This window comes from Leopardus geoffroyi, chromosome C2 (assembly GCF_018350155.1).
Source record: "Leopardus geoffroyi isolate Oge1 chromosome C2, O.geoffroyi_Oge1_pat1.0, whole genome shotgun sequence".
NCBI classification, from domain to species: domain Eukaryota; kingdom Metazoa; phylum Chordata; class Mammalia; order Carnivora; family Felidae; genus Leopardus; species Leopardus geoffroyi.
The window spans coordinates 2,720,586-2,746,001 of NC_059333.1; the positions used below are offsets into that span (position 1 = coordinate 2,720,586).

Here is a 25,416-nt window from a genome sequence, read left to right on the forward strand (position 1 = left end):
TTGTGAATTTAGTGGTCATACTGGGGCAAGTAAATGGACTAGGTGGCATCTTCTAATATATGGTGGTCGTCTCAGTTATTTAGCCAGCTGGCTAGACTGACCTTCCCTATCCAGGGCTGACTTCGCGAGGAGTCTGTTGTCGGAGAGCTTCGAGCCTTGCTATTGGAGCTTAGAGCCCAGCGTGGGAGCATGGCCGCCGGCTGCGTGGCGGCTGTTCCTTTGAACACACAGCCCGTTGGTCTAGCGTCCCTTGCCAAACAGGAAAGGCCCAATCCCGATTTGACTTATTTAACTTGACACTTACACTTGGGTTTCACTGTCCTTCTATTTTGCAGTTAGCCCCGGCTAAGCCAGGAGAACCGACGCGGGATCTCACCATGCCCAACCCTCGTCCGTAAAACCGAAAATGCAGCGCGAACTCTGCGAGGTTTGAGCCTCGTGGCTCGCCGTCCTGACCCCCCGGCGCGGATACGTTCCCGCTCTTTCTGGCGTGAGGGGGGGGGGCGGTCAGAGGGTGCGCTGCCGCGCAGGCGCACGGAGCCTTGGCTGTGGCGGCCATGGGCGAAGCGGGCGGCGCTGAGGAGGCCTCCCGGGTCAGTGAGGGGTCCGGGCGGCCGCCATTCTCTTTCTCGCGCCGTGTGGCGGCCCGCCTGGGCTTGTCCAGGGCTCCTTGGACAGCCCTGGGCCTCGTCCGCGGGGCAGCGTGGCCCGGGCGGGGGGCTGGGGGCGTGGCGGGGACCCCCGCGCGGGGGCCGTGGGCGCGGCGGCGGGACATGCCGTCCGAGCCCGGCCCTCCTCGCAAGGCCCTAACGCGCCTTCCAAGGCTCAGTGCAAGGTGCAGGGAGAACGCAGGCCACAGGTCGCCACGCTGTCGCCTCCACAGCAGGTGATGCGGGAGAGACCCGGGTTCAGGGTCCGGTTCTGTCCCGTTAACGGCGTTACCCTAAGGAGGTCACTTAACCTGCCTGTGCCTCTGCTCGTGACCCGGACAACCTTGAGGGGTTGGGGATGCCAAGTGAGCTGACCCCCCGCGGGCCAGGTGCCCCCAGCAGGAGTGCAGTGACCTTCCCGTTGCTCCCGAGGAGCCGCCGAGGAGCCGGGTGCCGGGCCTGTCCTTGGCTTTCAGGAGGATGGCTTCAGGCCTCGGTGCAGGGAGAAGACAAAAACTGGCTTCCCCTTGCAGCCTGTGGCTCCAGCTGTCAAGATGTACCCTACAGAGCAGAGGGCGGCTGGGTAGAGCAGAGCCCCGCTATCGAAACCATCAGGAACATAGAGGCGCTAGGGAAAGGAGGCTGCCTTGGGCTGCCGGTCGTTGTCCTCCACAGAGAAACGTTAATCATCTTAAGATCTGCTTGTTGTTTTAGCAGGTGGGATCTAAAGAAGAATTTGTGAAAGTCAGAAAGAAGGACCTGGAACGCCTGACGACTGAAGTAATGCAAATCCGGGACTTCTTGCCCAGAATACTAAATGGGGAAGTGCTGGAAAGCTTCCAGAAGTTAAAGATTGTAGAGAAAAGTGAGTCTTATCCTTAGCAGCCATCGACGGCGACGCTGTCTGTTCCAGCAGACTAATCTCCCGTAAACAACCACAGGGCAACTGTAAATACGCCTCGAGGTGCTGCTACAGTCCTTGTAATTCCTTTTGGGAGAGTCAGATAGGACCTAAGGAACCGAGGTGCCCTCACAGGAGGGACTCAGACACCTAAGCTCGTGTTGGAAGAAGGGCTGCCAGCTCTTCTGGAGTATCTCACCAGCTTCTCTTCCCCTCCACCTCCCGTCCCTGGCAAACACGTGTGACGCTTTTGTCATTGAAAAGCGCTGCTCTGAAAACTAAGTGTGTCAGTTGAAGATCTCGCCCCGTGGACGGGTTGCATGGAGTTTAGCGTGTGTGGAGAGACCGGCGCGTGCGTACTTGTCTCTGGGTGGACGGACTTGTCTCTGGGTGGACGGACAGGTCACTGTCTAGCCCTGATTTAAGTCCGGGACTGCCAGGACTTGTCCGTTCAGAGTTGGAGATGTGAGCTGGGCTGCCCGTCGGGTAGCAGTCTGGGCGCCCGTTGACGTCCTCAAGGCAGCCTCTGGGGCTGATTGTGCGCTTGCGTAGCTGAGGCTGAATTATAGCTGAGTCCGCCCGCAGCGCTCCAGGCCGACGCGCCACACTGCGTCGGAACGCTCACCATCACCGGTGGTCTCTAGGAAGGCGGCAGGTCCCCAGCGCTAGTGCCGACGAGAAGGTGTGGGGACAGCACGCCAGGTTTGTGCACGAGTCCCCGGCGGAGGGCGCAGCCGCGTCCGCTGGGTGGGGAAACGCGCATGGCTGCCGGAGTTCCCTGCCCTGTTCGTTTTCTCTTGGGAATCCTCAGACCCGCTCTCCTCTGCCCTGTGGTGTGTGCCCCCAGCAGTGGGCTCCTGCAGACTGCCCGCCTCTGACTTCTTGCTGGCTGCCCAGGGCTCACCAGTGGAAGGCGTCAGGGGTGGAGACGGGTTGGGGTGTTTCCTCCTGCGGCCTCCACAGCTGTGGCTTCCACCTCAGGGCCCCGGAGACGGTCTCAGCTCCCGCTGAGTCTCTCCCATTCCCTCGTCGGGTGCGCTGTTGCCAGTTTCTGGGTGCCTCAGCAACCCCGTTGTGTCCCCTGTGCCGCTCTCCTCTCTGTAAGTAGTCCTTTCCGTGAATCTCAACGTCTGGACCTCTGTTTCCCGCTGGGACCCTGCCGCATGTGCTCGTGTCACTGGTTACGCTGTCGCTCCAGGTCACTGGCCTCTGAGTCCCTGCTTCTGGTCCCGTGCTCATCCGACGAGCCTCTGAGAGCAGTCAGTCGCCGCACGCGTTTGTCTTTGGGGAGGCGACGTGCTGACCCGTAGCAGGGTATGTCAGCGTGCTGGGTGGTTATGTCTCTCCGCGGGGTAATCATCCTGCGCTCGGGGTCTCACGGATTGCTCAGCACGAGGCAGTCTTTAGAGACACCACGTCAGGTTGCGGTGCGTGCAGGAGCGAGGGCCACAGAAGAATCCGCGGTGACTCGATCACAGGCTTTGGGAGCTCTTGCCGCCCATCCCCTGGTCTTCCTCAGGCCCCGCGGCCATCTCTTCCCGCTCTCTGGCCATTTTGTCTTGGCCTGCTTTGCCGATGTGTCTTCCTGTGCGGCAGCCTTTCGGCTAGTGGAGCTGCCTGAGGCTCAGGCCTAGGCCCCTTCTCCCCTCACTCCGTGGCTTTTCCGTGGGTGGTCTCCTGCACACACAGCTTCATGTCTGTCTCCATGCCGGTGGCTCCCGGGTTGATCTCTGGTCCTCGGCTCGGCCCAGACCCCCAGGCTTGCGGTCCTGTATCCGACTCCTCCTTGGTGTTTCTTCTTGCTTTTTTTTAACGATAGTTTCAAATTCTCACCATTTGTCTTACAAGCAGCCAGCCTGCAGCCGTCAGGAGGGACCTGCAGCCCGACGAGGGAGACCACACAGCAGAGGAACGGTGGGCCTCTTGACAACAAAAGGCCGGCATTGCCGAGGGATTTGGGGAGGGACGGAGTTCAGGTGAAGTGCACCTTAAACATGTTTTGATGGGCTCCAAGTAAAATAGGGCCGTGTGTGGGGCTGTCGCCATATCCTACTACAGTGGACCCGGGCCTTGTCTTTGAAAACCACAAAATGTAGATAGATGTGGAACATCGTGTCTGAAGTGCCTTATTTGAAGCTCTGCAGCCAGCAGGAAATCAAGGCTGCTGCTCTGTGTCCCAGTGACTTTGATTCTGCAGGGAACAGGAGGATGTTTTCTTTTTAGTGGTATAATTCCAAACAGCAGAATTTCTGATAGTCTGGGATTTTTCAAAACAAGCTTTTTATGAATGAGTGGTCACCGAAAGAGGGGCTGTTAAGACATTGCAGTGTGTTCTTTCCTGTTAACTTGGCAGCTGGCTCTATGTGTTTGTTAGCCCAGCCTAACAAACTGCAGGACACATGGCTACTTTCTGACCTCTGACTCGTGGTATCCATCCTCCTACCCCACCCCACGCTGGGCTTGCTCAGCCTCCCCAGCACCTCCATCCGCCTAGAGACCTGGGATCCTCCTCACTGCCCGCCTCTCCTCCCCCGCACCCCCAGTCTCTCTTCCCATTAAGTCCTGTACGTTGCCACTCATGGATGCATCGTGAATTCACTAGCCTGCCTTCACTGCCACTGCCACTGCCACGGCCACCACCGATCCAAGCCCAGGACACTGTTGTCTTGTTTTGTGTTTTGCCTGAAGCTCTGCCTCCTGGCAGCGTCCGCTCGTCGTCACTTTCCAGTCTGTCGTGTGCACTGCAGCCCATGTAGTTTTTAACCGTTGTTAGCTTGTGTCATTCCCCTGCTTAATTCTTCAATGGCTTCTCCTTGCTTTTAGGATAAAGACCAGAAAAACACCCCCTTCCCCAAGAAAGCAATACCGCCCGAAAACCTAAGCAAAACTGTACCATGGCTTAAAAGATTTTGTTATTGGACTTAGACTCAGGTTCAGATTCACTTTCTTATCTGACTGTCTAGATCTGTCTTCCTGTTAGTCCTGTTAGATGTTATAGCACACCGTTCTTTTCCTTCAGATAAAGTTTTATTCTCATCTTACGTTAAGAGTGGGTGGGAGGGCAGGGCCCCTGTTTTTGCCTCCCATTTTATTCTCTGTGCCTGAATATTTGGTCCTGAGGTTACTTCTCGCCCGGTGTCTGCGTGCTCTTCTGTCCAACTTGCTTGCTATCTCTTGAAGCTAAGGTGCCATAGGCCCCTCGGTGCTGGGAGAAAGGGAGGACCAAAGTGGACTTTGACGTAAATCAAGAATGGTCAAGATTTTAAACCCTTGCTGTGCAACCTCAGGGTGTTTTTCAGTTATACCGATCTTGAAGCTTGAAATCAGGGTTAGATACTTTTGTTTCATAATTACATCACAAGGTCTGATAATTCCTTGTCTTTCTTGATTGGCACTGGTTCATTTAGAGAAACAGTGAAAAAGTCACTCAGCCTCTTTTCTTTTCTCCAAGTTACTTAACATATAGCGTAATAATGGTTCCAAGAGTAGAATTGAGTGATTCATCACTTACACTTAACACTGTGCTCAGCCCAACAAGTGCCCTCCTTGATGCCCATCCCCCATTTAGCCCATCCCCCCACCCCACCCCTCCAGCAACCTCAGTTCTCTGTATTTAAGAGTCTCTTAAGGTTTGTGTCCCTCCCTGTTTTTATATTATTTTTGTTTCCCTTCCCTTATGTTCATCTGTTTTGTCTCTTAAAGTCCTCATATGAGTGAAGTCATATGGTTTTTGTCTTTCTCTGACTGACTAGTTTCACTTAGCATAATACCCTCTAGTTCCATCCACGTAGTTGCAAATGGCCAGATTTCATTCTTTTTGATTGCTGAGTAATACTCCATTGTGTGTGTGTGTGTGTGTGTGTGTGTGTGTTTGTGTGTATCTATAGATACTTCTATAGGTATAGATATAGATACGAATATAGATACGTGTGTGTATCTGTATTTATATCTATATATCTATATATGTATATATATACCACATCTTCTTTATCCATTCATCCATCGATGGACATTTGGGCTCTTTCCATACTTCAATTATTGTTGATGATGCTGCTGTAAACAAAGGGGTGCATGTGTCCCTTTGAAACAGCACACCTGTATCTCTTGGATAAATGCCTAGTAGTGCAATTGCTGGGTCGTAGGGTAGTTGTATTTTTAATTTTTTGAGGAACCTTCATACTGTTTTCCAGAGTGGCTGCACCAGCTTACATACCCACCAGCAGTGCAAGAGGGTTTCTGTTTCTCCACATCCTTGCCAGGATCTATAGTTTCCTCAGTTGTTAATTTTCGCCGTTCTGACAGGTGTAAGGTGGTATCTCATTGTGGTTTTGATTTGATTTCCCTGAGGTTGAGCGATGTGCGTTTTTTCATGTGTCTGTCAGCCATCTGGATGTCTTCTTTGGAGAAGTGTCTATTCATGTCTTTTGCCCATTTCTTCACTGGATTATTTGTTTTTTGGGTGTGGAGTTTGGTAAGTTCTTATAGATTTTTGGATACTAACGCTTTATCCGATATGATATTTGTGAATATCTTCTCCCATTCTGTCAGTTGCCTTTTAGTTTTGTTGATTATTTCCTTTACTGTGCAGAAACTTCTTATCTTGAAGAGGTCTCAATAGTTCATTTTTGCTTTTGTTTCCCTTGCCTCAGGAGACATGTCGAGTAAGAAGTTGCTGTGGCTGAGGTCAGAGAGATGGTTGCCTGTGTTCTTCTCTAGGATTTTGATGGTTTCCTGTCTCACATTTAGGTCTTTCATCCATTTTGAGTTTCTTTTTGCATATGGCATAAGAAAGTGGTCCAGGTTCATTTTTCTGCATGTTGTTGTCCAGTTTTCCCAGCACCACATTCAGCCTGTTTCAATCTCCATTGTCCTATAGACCACTTTTCAAACGCGTAGGTTGCCTTTGAGATGTTAGGTGATACAATGTAAAAACAACTTGATGTCTTAGTGGCAGTCAGATCCTCAGAGTCTTGAGTTGTGATCGTATAATTTTTCGTGTTGACACCAAACATAAATTGCAGTCTTATTTCTAACGTTTTAAAATCTGCAACATTAGTTTTAACCTTTTAAAATTTACTGAAATATGTTTATTTATTTATTACCGTGTTAATATTGTGAACCAGCCTTGTTTTGTTCCTTGAATATCAGTAATGTATACAAACTAGTGTGGCCATGATATGCTGGAGAGATATTTGACTAATTTTCTTTAGCAATAGAAACAAGTTCTTTTGTGTACTTTAAAATACAGCACCTGCTGCTGCACCTGTGCAGCAACATCTTGCCTCTGTTGGCATTGTCCAATAGAACTTTCTGTGATGATGAATTTCTTGTATAATTCATGCTGTCCCTGTCTATTTAAAAAATAGTCACTAGACAAAAATTGAAAAAAAAAAAAAGGGTGGGGGGGACGCCTGGGTGGCTCAATTGGTTAATCGTCTGACTTCAGCTCAGGTCATGATCTTGCAGTCCGTGAGTTCGAGCCCCACGTCGGGCTCTGTGCTGACAGCTCAGAGCCTGGAGCCTGCTTCGGATTCTGTGTCTCCCTCTCTCTCTGCCCCTCCCGTGCTCATGCTCTGTTTCTCTCTGTCTCAAAAATAAATAAAAACATTTAAAAAAATTAAAAAAAAAAGTCACTAGACATATGTGGCCAACTGACCCAGCCCCATTTATTAAAAAGACAGTCTTTCCTTCCTTTAGTACAGAGACGGCTTTGTTGTAAATGGCCGTGTATGTGTGAATTTGATTCTGAATTCTTTATTAGTTCTGTTATTTTTTTTTATGTAACTTATGATTAGTATTTATTAGTTTTTATATTGATATCCACTCGGTTGTGTTTTATTGTAGCTCCCTGATGAAATTCTGTTTTTGCCTTTTTTTTTCCTGTAACATTAATTAGTTATTTTAAAGTCTGAATCTGATAATTCTATTTTTTACTTTTTACTTTTTTAAATTTATTTTTTAGAGAGAAAAAGAGACAGAGTGTGAGTTAGGGAGGGGCAGAGAGAGGGAGACACAGAATCCGAAGCAGGCTCCAGGCTCCGAGCTGTCAGCACAGAGCCTGATGCGGGGCTCGAACCTACAAACTGTGAGATCATGACCCGAGCCGAAGTTGGACGCCTAACCAACTGAGCCCTCCCCGGTGCCCTTGAATCTGATAATTCTAATATCTGGATCACCTGTTGATCTGCTTGTATTGTCTAATTTCCCTCTTGGTAGTCTTTGTAATTTTTTATTGATTAGTGGGGTTTTTCAAGTGAAACTTGTAGAGGCTTTCGGTGATGCTATTTTTCTCCAGCAAGTGGTGCCCCCGCCTCCCCCCACTCACTGTCTGCTTTCCTCTACAGCCTCTGTGTTCTGCTTATGCTCTGCTGAGTGCCTGCAGGAGAGAGACGGCTCCGACATCAGCTCATTTTTCTGTGCTCCTATCTCCTCTGGGATCATGGCCCACCCTGAGTCTTGGCTGTCTGATAGCTCTGGAATTTATTTTCACTTCCCAGCTCTGTGCCACCACTGGCTGCTCTGCCCAGCTTTGCTGTCTCTTTCCCTGTACTGCTTTGGATTATGCCAGGGTCTTTGGGAAGAATGAAGTGGGAAGCTGGGGTCCTGTACCTCAGGGCACTTTCCTCGTCTCTGGGTCCTATAGCCTAAAGGCCTGTGTGATTCAGGAGCTCTCACATACTTTCAGAGGAGTCCATTTTTTTAAGTTCTGCTTTTGTAATTATTCTTGGTGGGTAGATTGATCTGTTCCCTCACCATTATAGCTGGAAATGTAAGTTCTTCCATATATGTGGTTGTGATTTTTAAATTGTTAAAAACATTTGGTAATGTCCTACAGGAAAGACAGACTATGGAGATGTTCCAGATTAAAGAAGGCCAAAAGTACAATGACAATCGAAGGGAATGCCTGACACTTGACTGGTTGTTGTGCCTTGAAGGAAGAAAATGCTATAAAGGACGGTTTGGGGTCATTTGAGAGAATTTGAATGTCGGTGGCAGATTAGATAGAGGTATTAATTTTTCTGAAGTTGACAATTGTATAGAGTAGGTGTCTAGGACATCCCTATTCCTGGGAAATACCCACTGAAGTATTTAGAAGTAAAGGGCTGTGATAGATGTAAGTTACCTCAGCTGGCTCATAGTGCGTATTGTGTGTGTGTGTGTCCATGGTACAAGGGATGAGCAGATGTGAAATGTTGCCAGTAGATGAGTCTGGGGAAAGGGAATGTGGGTATTCTTTGTATGATTTTTATTTGGGTGATGTTTTGTAAGTTTGAAATTGTTTCCAAATAAAAAGTGTAAAAAACCTGCAAAAGTGGAAAAACTGTTCAGAGAGCTGTAAGTGTCCCTTAGGCGCTCTTGGGTTGTTAGAAGCGGGTTTGGAAAACCACTAGTACCACATGGTCTCTCAAGTGTTGACGGGTGTTTGGAGATTAATTTCCCAAGTGTAGTATTAATGAGAAGAGGAAGACCTCTGTTTACAGCTCAGAGAAGAATGATAATTTCTGGACCACAGAAACGTGAACCAGAGAGAGAATCGCGAAGAGTGGGATGGAAGGAAGAGTGAGTGCCAACAGGGCATTATCGGGGTGCCCAGCGGGCTCAGCAGGTGGAGCCTGGTTCGCTGCATCTTGGGGTTGGGAGTTCGGGCCCCGCGTTGGGTGGAGAGATGACTCAAAAATAAAATCTTAAAAAAGAAAAAAAGATTATTTGATACAACCGAAAGTTTATTGTGACCCAAATGAGATAATGTCAGAGTGTCTTTTCCCCATGTGTTGGCAGGAACAAAAGGGGTAACATGGAGTGTGCTGTGGAGGGACGGGTGTGGTCCAGGTTTGGGGAACCCACGCTAGGGAGCTAGGGGAGTGGGGTTCCAGGGCCTCCCCAAGAGCTGCCAGATGCGCAGGAGGGCAGGGGCCTGCCTCACCCGGAAGGGGAGTTGCTGCCACTGGAAGACGGGTAGCGATGATGCAGTGGGGAGTAAGTGCCCCAGCGTGTCTCCTCTTGCCCCTGCCCCTGTCCTGGTCTAACAGGAGCCTGGGTGCTGTGGGTGTTCACTTTTGCGTCTTGGAGCACAGAGCACGGAGGAGAGTGGATCTCAGGGGCACGTGGAGATGGTCCAGAGCACAGGGGACTGGGAGAGAGGAAAAGAGACCTAACAGGCTTTTGGACAGAGGAAGTGGGGATGTAGCCGCGATGGAGAAGGCAGAGACGTACGTTATTTGAACGAATCGCTGTCGACACGCAGTCGTTAACATTATCTCTGTATGCCAATAAATGAAACGTTTCCCAACTCAACAGTTTGAGAAATGCTTTAACAGAATTCATTTGAATTTGGCAAGATTGATCTTATTTTTTGTGATGGTGTTTATTTTCAAGTCTTCCAGCGAACGTGGTGGATGAGTCACTCAGGTAGAGGTGCCCTGTCTGCCTGGTGTTTGCCAAGCGTTGCTAGGTAATGTACGGACATACAAAGGATGAAATCTGGCCCCTTTTCTTTGGCATTTACCCGTGGACTAAGGGGCTCCAACACACGGATGTTGAAGTTAGTGATCCAAGGTGCTGCCACATCCATTGGCAGTGCCACAGTAGAACGAATTCCCGTTAGTCACACATTTTCTTCATCCTGCAAGAGACAACTCCAATGGCCTTTAAGGTAGAGAAAGAAGAGTGGTTTGGGGAGCAGGTTTTTGGCAGTGCAGGAGAAAAAAATGCTATTTCCATGTTCCGGTTCCACCTCTTTTCCCCCACCCGCTTCGATTTGTTTTAAAAATTCGATGGCTAATCAAAGTGTTGTTTTTCTGGCTTAGAGTGGGTAGCAGGATTTCAAATTCACGTAATGTCTTTAACCGAAGGATTTTTTAAAAATGAATTCTGAACTCTCATTTTATCACTTTTTGAACTTACGTTGCTGACAGGCTGATTATGTTAAGATAAGACAAGGTCTTTAGGGTGGGCCCTGATCCAGTATGACGGGTGTCCTTACAAAAGGGAAATTTGGACACCGAGAAACAAGATGTGCACGAGGAAGCTGATGTGAAGAGACCAGGAGAAGGCCAATGACAGCGGAGGCGGATGGGAATTTTGGAACAGCAGGGCTGCTGAAAGCTGGAGAAGGCAAGGGAGGATCCTCACCCGCGGGTTTCAGAGGGAGCATGGGCCTGCTGAACTGTGGTCTTGGACCCATGGCCTCCAGAACTAGGAGAGGAGACGTTTCTGCTCTAAGCTGCCCAGTTTGTGGTGCTTTGTTATACACCCTCCAAATCTCAGTTCAAAGTAAATGGAGTCCATAGCGGCTAACTGTAAATCCTTTTCTGAACCTATTGGAGAGTGATGCAAAGGGAGAAGTTAAGGGCTGTTTAAAAGCTTTCATTTTGGATTTGAGACTTTTGGCTATTTTGATCAAAAACAATACTTTCGTATTAATGTACATGGAACAACTGATAGTTTGCTTTCTTATTATAAGCATACCTGGTGATAAAAAAAAGGGTAGGGGAAATCGATCTCTTTTGTGTGGTTTACATTTCTTGGCTCAGTGTTGTAGAAATGCTGCTTTTCAGTTATAGCTCTGTCTCCTGCCTGTAATAGTTCACTGTACCCTTCCCACCAGTAACTTAAACATTAAGAGATACAGGTGTTCTCATGTTATTGGAACTATCAAAAAAGGATTGTAAGTTTCAAACCAGATCGACGTTGAAGTAGCCTGTGATGTAGGTTGTGTTTATACATCGGTGGTCTGTCTTGGCCGCTCTTTTAATTAGTCAACAGTTAAATGGAGAAGGTTTCTCCTTCATTCTGAACACTAAAGGTGAGCAGTTGAAAGAATCTTAGGCTGGGTGATCCTATTCTGATATTGAGGCTGGGTAGGATAATGTCTTGATTACACATAGTGGATCATTTACTGTCCATATTCTTTCTGTCCCTGGATTTATTTTATTTTTATTTTTTTTAAATTTTTTTTTTTCAACGTTTATTTATTTTTGGGACAGAGAGAGACAGAGCATGAACGGAGGAGGGGCAGAGAGAGAGGGAGACATAGAATCAGAAACAGGCTCCAGGCTCTGAGCCATCAGCTCAGAGCCCGACGCGGGGCTCGAACTCACGGACCGCGAGATCGTGACCTGGCTGAAGTCGGATGCTTAACCGACTGCGCCACTCAGGCGCCCCTCTGTCCCTGGATTAAAATCATAAGAAAGGTATATTCTCATTATGAGAACGAGACAATCAAAGTAGCTGTGCATTTTTCTCTATTCAAGGATTAGCAGAAGGAATGTGTAGAGAAGTGGAATTTATTTATGTGACAGATATTTATAAAATTCCGTGTGCTGTTCTAGGGATTTGGGATGTATCAGAAAACAAAACATGAAAATCCCTGCCCTTGTGGTGTTGGTTCTGGCAAACACCGCAGGCCCTGCTGGGGGCCAAACTGACAATGCAAGGTGGGGGTTTTGTTGGACAGTGGTGGCAGTGCTCCCATCCGGCCACAAGGCGGCGGCCTCGGACAGCAGAAAGGCACCCTCTGCCTCAGGGGGCTGGGGTGGGCTCATGGTGGGCGGGTGTGGCTTCCCTGGTGCTGACTTTGAATTCTGTGGGGCACCTGTAGGAGAGTGGGACGTTTTGACTGTGTCCTGTGTTATGGTAGCCTATGATAAAGTTGTATACAGGTATATAGAGCGAGAGATTATGAAGTTACTGTAATGAAAATCTTCTGGGTGGTCAGAATTAATTCCTCCATATTTTATACATGGTAAAGCTTGTAAGGATGTAATTTTCTATCTTCTTTGCCATGTTTGAATGATACACCGCTTAATGATACAAGAAAATTTAAAAGTGAACTGCAAAGAAAAAATTGGCACCACTAATTACTTTAGTTCCTTTTTTGATCTTTCTTTCTTTCTTTCTTTCTTTCTTTCTTTCTTTCTTTCTTTCTTTCTTTCTTTCTACCATATGCAATTTATGGTTCATTCATAATTGTAAATAATATATGTTTTTAATTTAACATTGTTACAAAGCGCAACTGTGTAGTTTTTTTAAAGCATAGTACTTGAGGGGTGCCTGGGTGGCTCAGTCGGTTAAGTGTTTGGCTTCCACTCAGGTCATGATCTAAGGGTTCGTGAGTTCAAGCCCCGCATTGGGCTCTGTGCTGACAGCTCTGAGTCCAGAGTTTGCTTCAGATTCTGTGTCTCTCTGTCTGCACTCTCCCCCCCCCCCCCCCCCACTCATGCTCTGTCTGTCTGTCTCTCTCTCAAAAATAAACAAACATTAAAAAAAAACAGTAAAGCATTTGACTGATCATTGATTTCTTCGGTGGCCACAATTGATAGGGCAGAGTGTAGAATCGGGAAAGTCCTGCTGTGGCATGATATGTTATCGAAGGGGAGAAAGAGAACTGATTTAAGGGAGAAGAAATAGTCCCATATTCACGTGGTTTCTCAGAAACACATTTTCAGTGAGAAATTCTGGCCAGTTTCATAATCTGTAACTGAATATTTAGCTTCAGGTGCTAATCTCCCTTCTAGGGTAATGAGCCCCTGGAAAATGCAGACTGCATTCATTTCTCCAGAGCTTTTGGGATGCCCCTGCTGTTCTTGGTGGTCCCCTCTTTGTCAGACCCTGGGCGATGAAGCCACAGCCCCCTCTGGTCTGCTCTTCACTGGGGGGAGTGCTGTAAGCCAGCTCCCCTCTCAGGTAGGGGAAGGCACCAGTTTTCAGGCTGCTGCCCCCGCCACCCTCCGTTTCTCCGCACCCCGTGCTCCTGTGGCTGGGCTCCCTCATTTGCTGGTGCTGATGGGTGTCGATTGCATTTCGTTAGTGACCAGAGACCAGGCCGTGGTCCCGAAGCGGTCTTTCTCAGAGTCTCTTCCCAGATCAGCAGTATCAGCCTCACCTGGGAACTTGCTAGAAGTGTAGGTTTTCAGCCCCACTCAGTCCTCCGAATAGGAAACTGACGAGGGACACAGCAGGGCACGGGCGGACTGTGTTCTTCCACCTCAAATCTTGGTTTACATTAGCATAAAAATGGATGATTTCTTAGTCCCTGAAGTCGAGGCACTTAACATTTTAAGCTCTAGACTTCTTTGCTTTATGAATGTCATAATAGCTTTTATTTAAAGTTGATAATGCTTTTGATTTCAGACTTATTAACATAAATGTCTTTGGGGAATTGTGTTGGCTGTTTGAATCGCCATCTAAGCGAATGTGGTTGAGAGGAAGAATGCCGTGGTGCCACGCTGTCACCGTGGCCTTTTTTGTGTGACCACGTTGCTCCCACCCTCCATTGACTGCCGCTGTTCCTCCTGAGTCAGTCTGCCAGTTGGTGAGACGCGCTTTGTGAATCAGCCCCGGCTGGCACCGTCTACTCGCTGAGCTGCCTTCTGCTTTTTATGGAGCAGATACAAGTCTGTGCCACGAGACAGTCAGGCTTCTCAGCCCTGCCTTCAGTCCTTTAAATAACCCACTTTCTTAAAGCCTCGAGTACAAGTCTGGCAGTAGAACGAGGTCTTAAAAACACACGACCAGAAACGACAACAAAAATAGTGCTTTCTGCTACGGGCTGCAAACTGATGAAAACCGAAACGAGCAGGACTCTTAGAATATCGGTCAAGGACTGGTTGTGAACAAGCAGTGCTGCTTTTCCTGAAACAAGATTAGGCAAAACGGATTCTTACCAAAGAGTAGCGATTTGAGACACTGAGTATTGCTATGCCTCTCTTTTCTAGACCTGGAAAGGAAAGAGCAAGAATTAGAGCGACTGAGAATGGACTGTGAGCACTTTAAAGCCCGCCTGGAGACCGTGCAGGCTGACAGCATGAGAGAGAAGAAGGTACGATGCTCACGGGCCACCGCTTAACACACTCGTGTCACGGCTGCGTCCACAAAGTGGCGTTGCCAACAGCTTGTGTAGACCTTCAGCCTCGAGAGGTTGTGTCTTGAAACGCATATATTGCGGATGGGTTGGAACATAGTCAAACGTTGGCCTTTATGACCATTTAACGTGGAGAACGTTCACTGGGTGACTTGTGATAGTCACTTTCTGTTGAATTTTATGTTTAAAAAATTTTTTTTTCAACGTTTATTTATTTTTTGGGGGACAGAGAGAGACAGAGCATGAACGGGGGAGAGGCAGAGAGAGAGGGAGACACAGAATCGGAAACAGGCTCCAGGCTCTGAGCCTTCAGCCCAGAGCCTGACGCGGGGCTCAAACTCACGGACCGCGAGATCGTGACCTGGCTGAAGTCGGACGCTCAACCGACTGCGCCACCCAGGCGCCCCGATTTTTATGTTTAAAAGACCATTGCAAAGCTTTAAAAGTCAGAGTATAGTAAGAATCTTAAAAAGTGCACATCATAATTCATAATCAGAGATAAATGTATTACCTACAAATATTAATAATTAAGGGATCATTCACCGATATTTTATTATTTAAAATAAAATTTTCAATGTTTATTTTTGAGAGAGAGAGTGTGTGCGCAAGTGGGGGAGGGGCAGAGAGAGGGGGGGACACAGAATCCGAAGAGGCTCCAGGCCCTGAGCTGTCAGCACAGAGCCCGACGTGGGGCTCGAACCCACAAACCGTGAGATCATGACCTGAGCTGAAGTCGGATGCTCAACCGACTGAGCCACCCCGGCACCCCCATTTAGTAACATTTTAGAAATAACCCATGTATTTTAATATTTAAGATATTCTCAAATTCTCAAAAATTACACGTTTTTACTTTATGGAACAAATACTTCCCCCTTTTTTCTGTGAAGCTAGAACTATCCTGTCACTTTGGATAAAATGATAAAATTCGGAGTGTGCATGTTTTTTTTGTTTTTTTTGTTTTCCCAGTAATAACACTGTAACAGTATTAGTAACAGCAGCTAGGTATTTGGTTCCCTGGGCCCCGGCGGGTGCTGCCCCTGGCTCAGCGGGACCAGCAGGCGCTGTTAGTGTGAAGGAGTGTGTGGTAGCCGGTCACAGGCCCGCTGCCTCCTCTAGTGAAGGGATTCCAAATGCTTGAGGCTGCCGTCGAGGCGTTCCAAAACTGGTGGGTCTGTAGAGACTTGAATACTGAGCAAGTAGGAAAAGGGAAAGAGTTTTAGTCTCAAAACTGAGTTGAGTGTCACATAATTGAAGTTTTAGTTTTGTCATGGTTTGGATCATGATCAACTAAGATGCCAGTGTGGCTAATTTGGGCCTGAAAGTTTCATGGTCTGAAAGAAGTTGACCAACATACAAGAAGGAATTTGGTAAAAATCAGCAACGCACCTGTTGGTTCAATATACTTACTCAAATTGCTAAACATCCTTGTTAAATTGAAACTTAACTGGGCAGAATCTTCCTGTTTGTTTTTTTTTTTAATTGTTAAGCGTAGGGAAAAAGTGCATGTTTTGTGGGCATTTTAGATGCAGTGCATAAAAATAAGCCATTCTGGTAAAGCACCAGTCAGTATAGAATGGATGAAATGACCTTGGTAAAGTAGTGTCAGATCACCAGCGTGTTATTGCCCTGACACTTTGACCTTAGTTACAACATGGGAATATTGTAGATTAAACTATTTCCTATTTCCAGCTAAGTTTCCTGTTTAACTCTCCTGCCAACTTGATACAGATGGGAGTCCCTTCGTGTTGGCCATAACAAGGCCGCATCTCTTTTTGCTGTAGAGAACTGAGAGCTGCCTCCATGGCCTCTTCTCTGGTCTCTGCCCAGGTGTCTACAGATCACGGGGCTGGACGCTGGAAGCTTATTTTAGAGTTGAGGAACCAGGAAAGAATTCGGGGACTGGATCCCACATTAGAGCACTGCTAGTAAGAACCACAGTATGGGTAGACGTCATTAGGAAAAGACAGCGGTTACTGGATCCACATGTAAGCAAAGGTGAGAAAACACAGCGTGGACTCAAAGTCATAAAGAAGCGTGATGGGGGAGCAACAGCTCCTGACCCCCCCACCGCCGGAGAATGGCTGCCGGACAGGGGAAGCTTGGTTCCCGGCCTCAGTTCCTCAGTTGAGCTGTTTCCTCAGCAGTAGTTGAATCCGGTCAATGGGAGTCCAGCTGGGCCTTGATGTGCACTCAGGGGCTGGCACAGTGCAGGAGAGTCCTCCTGGCAGTGGCAACCTTTGAACTCTGGAGAGGAAAGAGCCCAGCTTTCCTGGTGTGGGCAGAGCTGTTGGAGGACATCTGACTTGCTTTTCGTAGGACTGTGCTGTCTCTGTGAGGTTAGACGAGGCTCCCCACAAAGGGTCTGCCGGTGTTTACTGTCTGACCTGGCTGTCCCACGTGTGTGAACTTGGCCTACATGAGGTGCGAGTTCACCTGTGCTGAGGGGCATTTCGGTCGCTTGCCTGTGGTTTCATTTTCTCTGTGTGTCTTCTTGTGTGCACTCCTTTCACAGTTAACAGACTTGCATGTGACTGCCTGTTTTTTGTTATCTGTGTTTTTGATTTGTTAGCAAAGAGTTGCTACTTTTGTGATAGTAAATGGAAGCTGTTGCAAACATTGTATTATTTCGGGAAACTTTTTAAAGAAAAACTGATCGTATGTTTCAGTTAAAATCAGAAATGAACTACAGAGGATTTTGAAGGAATCCTGAAAGCTTTATGCTCGGTACTCTGTTAGGTAGGAGTATTCACTTAAAACAGGTGACTATATCAGGGTTTGATTATTGTTCCTTTTTTATTTTATTTTATTTTTTTTTAAATTTTTTTTTTTCAACGTTTATTTATTTTTGGGACAGAGAGAGACAGAGCATGAACGGGGGAGGGGCAGAGAGAGAGGGAATCAGAAACAGGCTCCAGGCTCCGAGCCATCAGCCCAGAGCCCGACGCGGGGCTCGAACTCACGGACCGCGAGATCGTGACCTGGCTGAAGTCGGACGCTTAACCGACTGCGCCACCCAGGCGCCCCATTGTTCCTTTTTTAAAAGCAACTTTATTGAGACGTGTTTTGCACAACATGGACTTGATGTGCTGTAAAAGTGAAACTGGAGCATTTTTAGTAACTGCATGCAGCCCTCCAGCTTTTGCTACAATGCAGTTTGGTTTTGGTTAAAAGGTTTCAGAAAGAATCACAGATTTGCAGGAAGGCGCAACAAGTCCAGGGGAGTCCCTGTACCCTCCACCCAGTTTGCCCCGCTGTAGCGTCTTGCATCACTCCGGCACGGGGTCAAAGGCGGGAAACTGACACTGGCACAACCCACGCAAGTTATTTGGGTTCACTGGCTTTACCTGGGTTCGTTTGTATCTCCTCAAGTGTGTGTGTACGTGTGCACGCACGCTCAGTTCTGTGCCGTTTCAACACATGTATACATTCACGTATCCGTCACCAGCACGTTGAAGATACCAAACAAACATCTCTCCATGCTTCCCTGCTACAGCCACACCCACCCTGTGCCCCGTACTTCGCTCCAGGCAACCACCTGCACATAGTTGTCACACATTAATCTCTATCATTTTAGGGCGCCTGGGTGGCTCAGTCGGTCTTCGGCTCAGGTCATGATCTCACGGTTTGTGAGTTCGAGCCCCGCGTCAGGCTGTGTGCCGACACCTCAGAGCCTGAAGCCCGTTTCAGATTCTGTGTCTCCCTCTCTGTCTCCACACCTCCCCTGCTTATGTTCTGTCCCTCTCGCTTTCAAAAATAAATAAGGATTAAAAAAAAATTTAATCTCTATCATCTTATTTCAAGAATGTCATGAAAATGGAATGTCATGAAGATGACTTTTTCCGCTCAGATTCATCCAAATTGTTGCTTGGATCAATAGTCTGTTCCTTTTTATTGCTGTGTAGTATTCCATGGTATGGCTAGATCACACTTCGCTCAACTGTTCTGTCAGGGAAGGAGTTGGTGGGTTGTTTCCGGTTTTTCGCTATTAGGAGTAGAGGTGCTATAAACATCCGAGTATAGGTTTTTGTGCGATTGTACATTTTCATTTCTCTGGGATAGATGGCTCAAGAGTGCAGTCACTGGGTTATGTGCTAATGCATGTTTACTTGTGTGAGAAATTGCCAAGTTGTTTTGCAGAGCGGTGGTTCCATTTTACATTCCCACCAGCCATGTGTGAGTGATTCATTTCTTCCACACCTTAATTGGCATTTAGTATTATCACTGGTTTTATTGTAGCCATTCTGGTAGGTGAGTTGTGGCTCTGATTTGCATTTCTCTAGTGGCTGACAATGCTGAGATCTTCTAACACGCTTATTTGGCCATTGTGTATCCTCTTCTGTGAAATACCTGTTCATGTCTTTTTTTATATATAAATCTTTTTAATATTTATATACGTGTATGTATATATATATTTTACTGTTGAGTCTAAAGAGTTCTTGACATACCCTAGATAAAAGTCTGTTGTTGGACGCGTGGTTTGCAGATAGATTCTCCCAGTGTGGACCATGTTGTTTCATCATCTTCATGGGGGCTTTTATGGAGCTAAAGGGTTCAATCTGGGTGGCGTCCAGTTTGTTAGTTTTCCCTTCCATGATCAATGCGCTTAGTGTTGTAAGAACTGTTCTTGTAGCCCTTGGTCCTAAGGACTTTTTTCCCCTAACAGTTTTATATTTTTATATTGCACAGTTACGTTCGCAATGCATTTTGGGTTAAATTTTGTGTAAGGTATGAACTTTGGTTGAGGTTCTTTTTTTTTGGTCCAGCTGCTCCCATGCTTTGTGGGGGAGGTGATCTTCCCTCTTGTAGCTCTGCCAGCGATTCCTTAGCGCATCTGCCTGGTCTGTTCGGGCTTCTCTGCCCTGGCCCATCGACCTGTTCTTCCCTCAGAGCTCACTGTCTGATCACTGTGGCTACATAGTGAGCCTCAGCATCAGATAAAGTGATTCTTCCCGTCGAATTTTTCTTTTCCAGAATTGTCTAGACAGGTCCTGTGCTTTTCCAAATACATTTTATCATAAGATCATCTGTGTCTGTAAAAATTTTTGCTGGGATTCAGATGAGAATTGTGTCATTTCTGTAGATCAGCTTGGGGAGAACTGTTGTCTCTGTTGCATCTGGCAGTCTGCAAACAAAGTGTGTGTTTCCATTTACTTAGGTTGTCTTTAATTTCTTCCATCAGTGGTTTGTAACTTTCAGCACACAGATTCTACACGTTTTGTTAGATTTTTACCTAAGCGTTTCTCTTTTTTCCTTTCTTGATTCCAATGTTTTAATTTTTATCTAACTGTAAGCGAATAGCTGAATTAGTAGAACGTTCTAAAACTCCAGATTGGCTTTTCTTACACCAGAAAAGAGTGATCAATTTAACAGGCGAAGACGGGATTTCTGACAACCTCTCACCCGGCATGCAGCTCATCTAGATGGCTGCCTCTTAACTGCAAAGTGATGCTCCCTCTTGCTTTTTCCAGTACTGGTCTTTAAAGGAACCAGAGACACTGACCCCTAGTAACCAGTCTGAGATGTAACACACTGGGGGTTAGGGGACATGCCAGCCTCTGGCTGTCTTGGTGAGAGACACTGTCATGAAAATGTGACCTAGAAGATGCCGTTATGCACAATTCCCGACTTGGGCTGCCTCACAAAGGCAGAGGCAGTGAATCAGTTTTTTGTTTTGTTTTGTTTTTCAAACCTTCCTTAAAGATTCTTTGATGCTCTGCTCTATTACTGTAGACCTGGTCTTTTTACCTGAAATTTTTGTTAAGTTCTGGGTTGCTATTATGTTAACAGTTTGATGATCCCATCCTAGTACCAAAATGTCCCCCAGAATGGAGTTCAGATTTGATCAAAACATAAATCGGGGTGTAGAATTATACCCCACTGTAGAATTATAAAGGGTAGGCAGAAGGAAAAGTCGTCCTGACCCACTATGTGATGGCTCAGGTCTCGTCTGTGAGAATGGGAGTGGGGAAGGGGGGACATCTACATGCGTCACTGAACTTGAGAGTACTGCTGGGGACCCCCAGGACACTTCCATCTCCTGGCTTCCCTCTGCTTCCCAGACAGCTGCTCATAGAGCTGGGCGCACAGCCATCCCATTCAGCCTGGTAACGCGTGCTGGCCGTCAGGGGCCTGAGCTTGTACTTTTTGCAGGCAGATGCCACTTCGAGTTTACCACAGCGGTCTCCAGATTGGTTGCCGAAAACTGGCTCGGCATACTTCAGCGGCCCATTCTGCTCATAAACCGGCCAGACGTAAAGGTGAAGGCCTCGGGAGGCCCAGATCCCACGTAATCGGAGAGGACTCTGCCACTGCCGATGTCAGTCATTGCCCTTCATGTTGACCACCAGAAAATGGTGCCATTCCCTGTATTTGGGGTCCTTCCTGCTGGGAGCATCTGGGTCTGTCATGACCAAGTGGCAGCGTTTGCCTGGATCGGGGCCTCCCGTGCGATCCTGGTGGGCCAGTTCCTTACCTGGGTGGGCGTCCCCCTTTGTCCACCTCATTGACCTCTGCCCCAGCGTATTTGACCTTCAGTGGGATTCTGCAGCTGCCTGTCTGCTTCCTGCAGGCTCAGAGTCCCAGGCCACTTGCTCAGGTCTCCCGGTGTTGCAGGGCTGAGCCGGGCAGACAGCGGGGAGTCTTGGCAAGGCCCGGGCCTGTGGCACTGACTCAGAGCACTCGGCAAACTGGCCCCGGGAGGCATGGGACCAGCGGCCAGGGTGCTTTTCATTTTCTGTGGAACAGTTTTTTTTTTTTTTTTAATTTTTTTTTCAACGTTTATTTATTTTTGGGACAGAGAGAGACAGAGCATGAACGGGGGAGGGGCAGAGAGAGAGGGAGACACAGAATCGGAAACAGGCTCCAGGCTCTGAGCCATCAGCCCAGAGCCCGACGCGGAGCTCAAACTCACGGACCGTGAGATCGTGACCTGGCTGAAGTCGGACGCTTAACCGACTGCGCCACCCAGGCGCCCCATGTGGACCAGTTTTAAATGATGTTGTATTTTTTTAATTTTTATTTATTTTTTAAATGTTTGTTTTTGAGAGAGAGAGAGAGAGAGAGGGAAATTTCGGGAGAGAACACATGGGGGAGGGGCAGAGAGAGGGGGAGATAGAGGGCTCGAAGCAGGCTCAGAGCCTGATGTGGGGCTAGAGCTCACAAACCGTGAGATTATGACCTAAGCTGAAGTCAGACGCTTAACTGACTGAGCCACCCAGGTGCCCCAGTGATGTTGTGTTTTAAATTTTAGGTTTCATTTTGTTGTTGTTAATGTATAGAAATGTCATTGCTTTGTGTGTGCTGATCTTGTAACTTGTGACCTGGCTGAAGTCACTTATGAGTCTAGAAGTTTTATTTACTTTTTACTTTTACTTTTAATTTATTATTATTTTTAATGTTTATTTTTGAGAGCGAGAGAGTGTGAGTGGGAGAGGGCAGAGAGGGGGTGGACAGAGGATCCGAAGCGGGCTCTGCGTTGACAGCTCTGTGCTGACAGCAGCCAGCCCAGCATGGGACTCGAACTCACAAACCATGGGACCATGACCTGAGCTGAAGCAGGATGCTCAACCAGCTGAGCCTCCAAGGTGCTCCTGTTTTTTAATTTAAAAAAAGTTTATTTCTTTGGAGAGAGAGAGAGAGAGAGAGAGAGAATTCACACACAAGCAGGGGAGGGACAGAGAGAGAAGGAGAGAGAATACTAAGCAGGCTCTGCATCGTCAGTGCATGGGGCTCAATCCCATGAGTCATGAGATCATGATCTGAGCCGAAATCAAGAGTTGGGCGCTTAGCCGACTGAGCCACCCAGGGGCCCCAACTAAGAGTTAAAAAAAAAATTCCTTGAGTTTTTTTTTTAATGTTTATTTATTTTTGAGAGAGAGAGAGGGCGCATACGTGTGCATGTGTGTGTAGGGGGGCAGAGATCTGAAGCAGGCTCTGTGCTGATGACAGAGAGCCTGATATGGGGCTCGAACTCATGAGCCATGAGATCCTTACCTGAGCTGAAGTTGGATGCTTAACCAGCTGAGCCATCCAAGTGCCCCAAGTTTGTCTTTCTTTTCTCTTTTCTCTTTCCCTTTCTTTCTTTCTTTTTCTTTCTTTCTTTCTTTCTTTCTTTCTTTCTTTCTTTCTCTCTCTCTCTCTCTCTCTCTCTCTCTCTCTCTCTCTCTTTCTTTCTCTCTTTCAGATAATCATGTCATCTACAAACAGGGACAGTTCTGTTTCTTCCTTCTGCTCTATGTACTTTTTGTTTCTCTTGTGTTATTACACTGTAGGGAACTTCTGACACTATGTTGAATAAGAGAGACAAGAGTGGACAATCTTGCCTTGTTCCTGATCTTGGGGGGAAAGCAGTCTTTCACCATTAACTATGATTTTAAAAAAATAGAGCTTTTTTTTAAAGTTTTTATTTCAATTCCAGTTAACATGCAGTGTAGTATTAGTTTCAGGTGTACAATATAGTGATTTGACACCTCCATACATCACCTGGTGCTCATCACAAGTGCCCTCCTTGATCCCCATCAGCTGTGTCACCCCCCTTCACCTCCCCTCTGGTGACCATCAGTTTGTTCTCTGTAGTTAAGAGTCTGTTTCTTGGTTCGCCTCTTTTTCTTTTCCTTTGCTCATTCGTTTCTTAAATTCCACATATAAGTGAGATCATATGATATTTGTCTTTCTCTGACTTCTTTTGCCTAATGTTATATATACTCTCTAGCTTCATCTATGTCACTGCAAATGGCAAGATTTCACTCTTTTCTTATGGCTGAGCAATATTCCAGTGTTCACAGCAAAACTGGAAAATAGGGAGATGTTCCCATGTACCGCCTGCCCCCATTCATTTGTAGCCTTCCCCATCATAAACGTAAGTATGATTTTAGCTACAGTGTTTGGTGGATGCTTTTTATCAACTTGAAGTTCCCTTCTATTCCTAGTTTGCTGAGAATTTTTATCACGTGTGCGTGCTGGATTTTGTTCAATTTTTAGAACATTTCCATCACATGTCTGTAGTTAGTCCTTGCTCCAGCCCTAAGCAGCCACTGATCTGCTTTCTGTCTCTATAGATTTGGCTTTTCTGAATATTTTATAGGAATGAAATCATACAATATGTAGTCTTGTATGTCTGGTGTAACGCTTTGGAAGTTCGTTTATGTTTAGCACGTGTCAATTGTCCTTTTTATTGTACCATATTTTATCTGTTCACCAGTTGATAGACATTTAGTTGTTTCCAGTTTGTGACTCTTATGAGTAATACCGCTGTGAACATTCACGCACAAGTGTTTGTGTGGGCGTATACTTTAGTCTTTTTTGGGCAGGTACCTAGGAGCAAAGTTGCGGGTCATGTGGTAAGTATATGGTCAACTTGGTGAGGAGCTGCCAAACTGTTTATCAAAGTGAGTGTGCCATTCTGCATTCTACCCAGCGATGTGTGAAGGTCCTACTTTTTCTGTATTCTTGTCAACACTTGGTATTGTTGGTCCTTTGAATTACAGTCATGTTGGTGAGAGTGTAATGGTGACTCATTGTGGTTTTAATTTGCATTATCCTCATGTTGAGCATCTTTTCATGTGTTTATTATTCATTCATACATTTTTTTGGTTAAATACCTATTCCCATCTTCTATTTAAATTGTTTTATTTGTCATTGAAACATATTTGACCCACAATGTTACATGAGTTTCAGGTATACAATCTTTTGACTATTTTTTTTTTAATTTTTTTTAACGTTTATTTATTTTTGAGACAGAGAGAGACTGAGCATGAATGGGGGAGGGTCAGAGAGAGGGAGACACAGAATCCGAAACGGGCTCCAGGCTCTGAGCTGTCAGCACAGAGCCCGACGCGGGGCTTGAACTCACAGATCGCGAGATCATGACCTGAGCCAAAGTCGGCCGCTTAACCGACTGAGCCACCCAGGTGCCCCACTTTTGACTATTTTTAATCGGATTGTTTATTTTTGTGTTGCAAGAGTTGTTTATATTTTCTACTCATAAGTCTTTTTTTTCCTGTACAATTTAGAAATAATTTCTTTTAGTCTATGGCTTGCGTTTTTACTTTCTTAATGGTGTCTTTTGAAGAGTAAAAGTTTTAAATTTTGATGCAGTTAAATTTGCTATTTTTTTAATGGATTATGACTTTGTTGTCATATCTAAGAAATATTTGCCTAACCCAAGGCCACAGAGGTTTTCTTCTAGAAATTTTACATTTAGGTCTGTGATTTATTTTGAGTTACTGTTATTTTTATTTCTTTGCATATGACCATCTCTCTAGTTGTTTTGTGATCATTTGTCAAAGAGACTACTTTTTCCATTGAATTGCCTTGACACTTCAGTTAAAATCAGTTGCCATAAATATTAATGTTTCATTGATCTGTATGTCTGTACTTATGCCAGTGCCACACTGGTTTGATTTCTGTAGCTTTCTAGTAAGTTTTTGTGTTTTGTTTTTGAAATCAGGCAGTGTTAGTTCCTCCTTAAGATTGTTTTTCTTTTTATAAGCTTTTTTTTTTTTTTTTTGCATTTCCATACGCATTGCAGAATCAGATTATGCTTTTGTACAAACAAACCTGCTGAAATTTTGATAGGAATTGCATTGAATCTGTAGGTCGGTTTGGGTAGATTACCATTTTACCAATATTGACTTTCCCAGCTCACGAACATGGTATATCTTTCCATTGATTTAGATCTTCTATATTTTTTCTCAGTAATGCTTTATAGTTTTTACAGTTTTGTACAGGTCTTGAACTGCATTTGTTTTTCTTTTTTCTGTTTCCCACTCTTCTCATTTTCTTTTTTGAATTTGTCATTTTGAAATTGGCCTTGAGGTGGGGTAGAGTAGCTTGAGCTGGCTGAACATCTTTTTTTTTTTATTTATTTAAGTTTTTATTTATTTTTGAGAGAGAGAGAGAGAGCATGCACAAGTGAGAGAGTGCACAAGTAGGGGAGGGACACAGAGAGAAAGGGACAGAGGATCTGAGGCAAGCTCTGCACAGACAGCAGAGAGCCCGATGTG

At 46.2% G+C, this 25,416-nt stretch overlaps 1 protein-coding gene across 3 annotated transcripts in view; it reads left to right on the forward strand.

Annotated features, from left to right (window-relative positions):
- Positions 1–25,416, forward strand: part of LOC123610502 (heat shock transcription factor 2 binding protein) — a 105,540-nt gene that overhangs the window by 837 nt on the left and 79,287 nt on the right. For 2 of the 3 annotated variants that reach the window (XM_045501225.1, XM_045501228.1), the window contains exons 2-4: positions 336–593; positions 1,365–1,515; positions 14,268–14,371. In XM_045501225.1, coding sequence (XP_045357181.1) covers positions 558–593; positions 1,365–1,515; positions 14,268–14,371 — 291 coding nt within the window. In that variant the 5' untranslated portion in view covers positions 336–557. The remainder of the gene's footprint in view (positions 1–335; positions 594–1,364; positions 1,516–14,267; positions 14,372–25,416) is intronic. The other variant, XM_045501226.1, reaches the window with a different exon arrangement.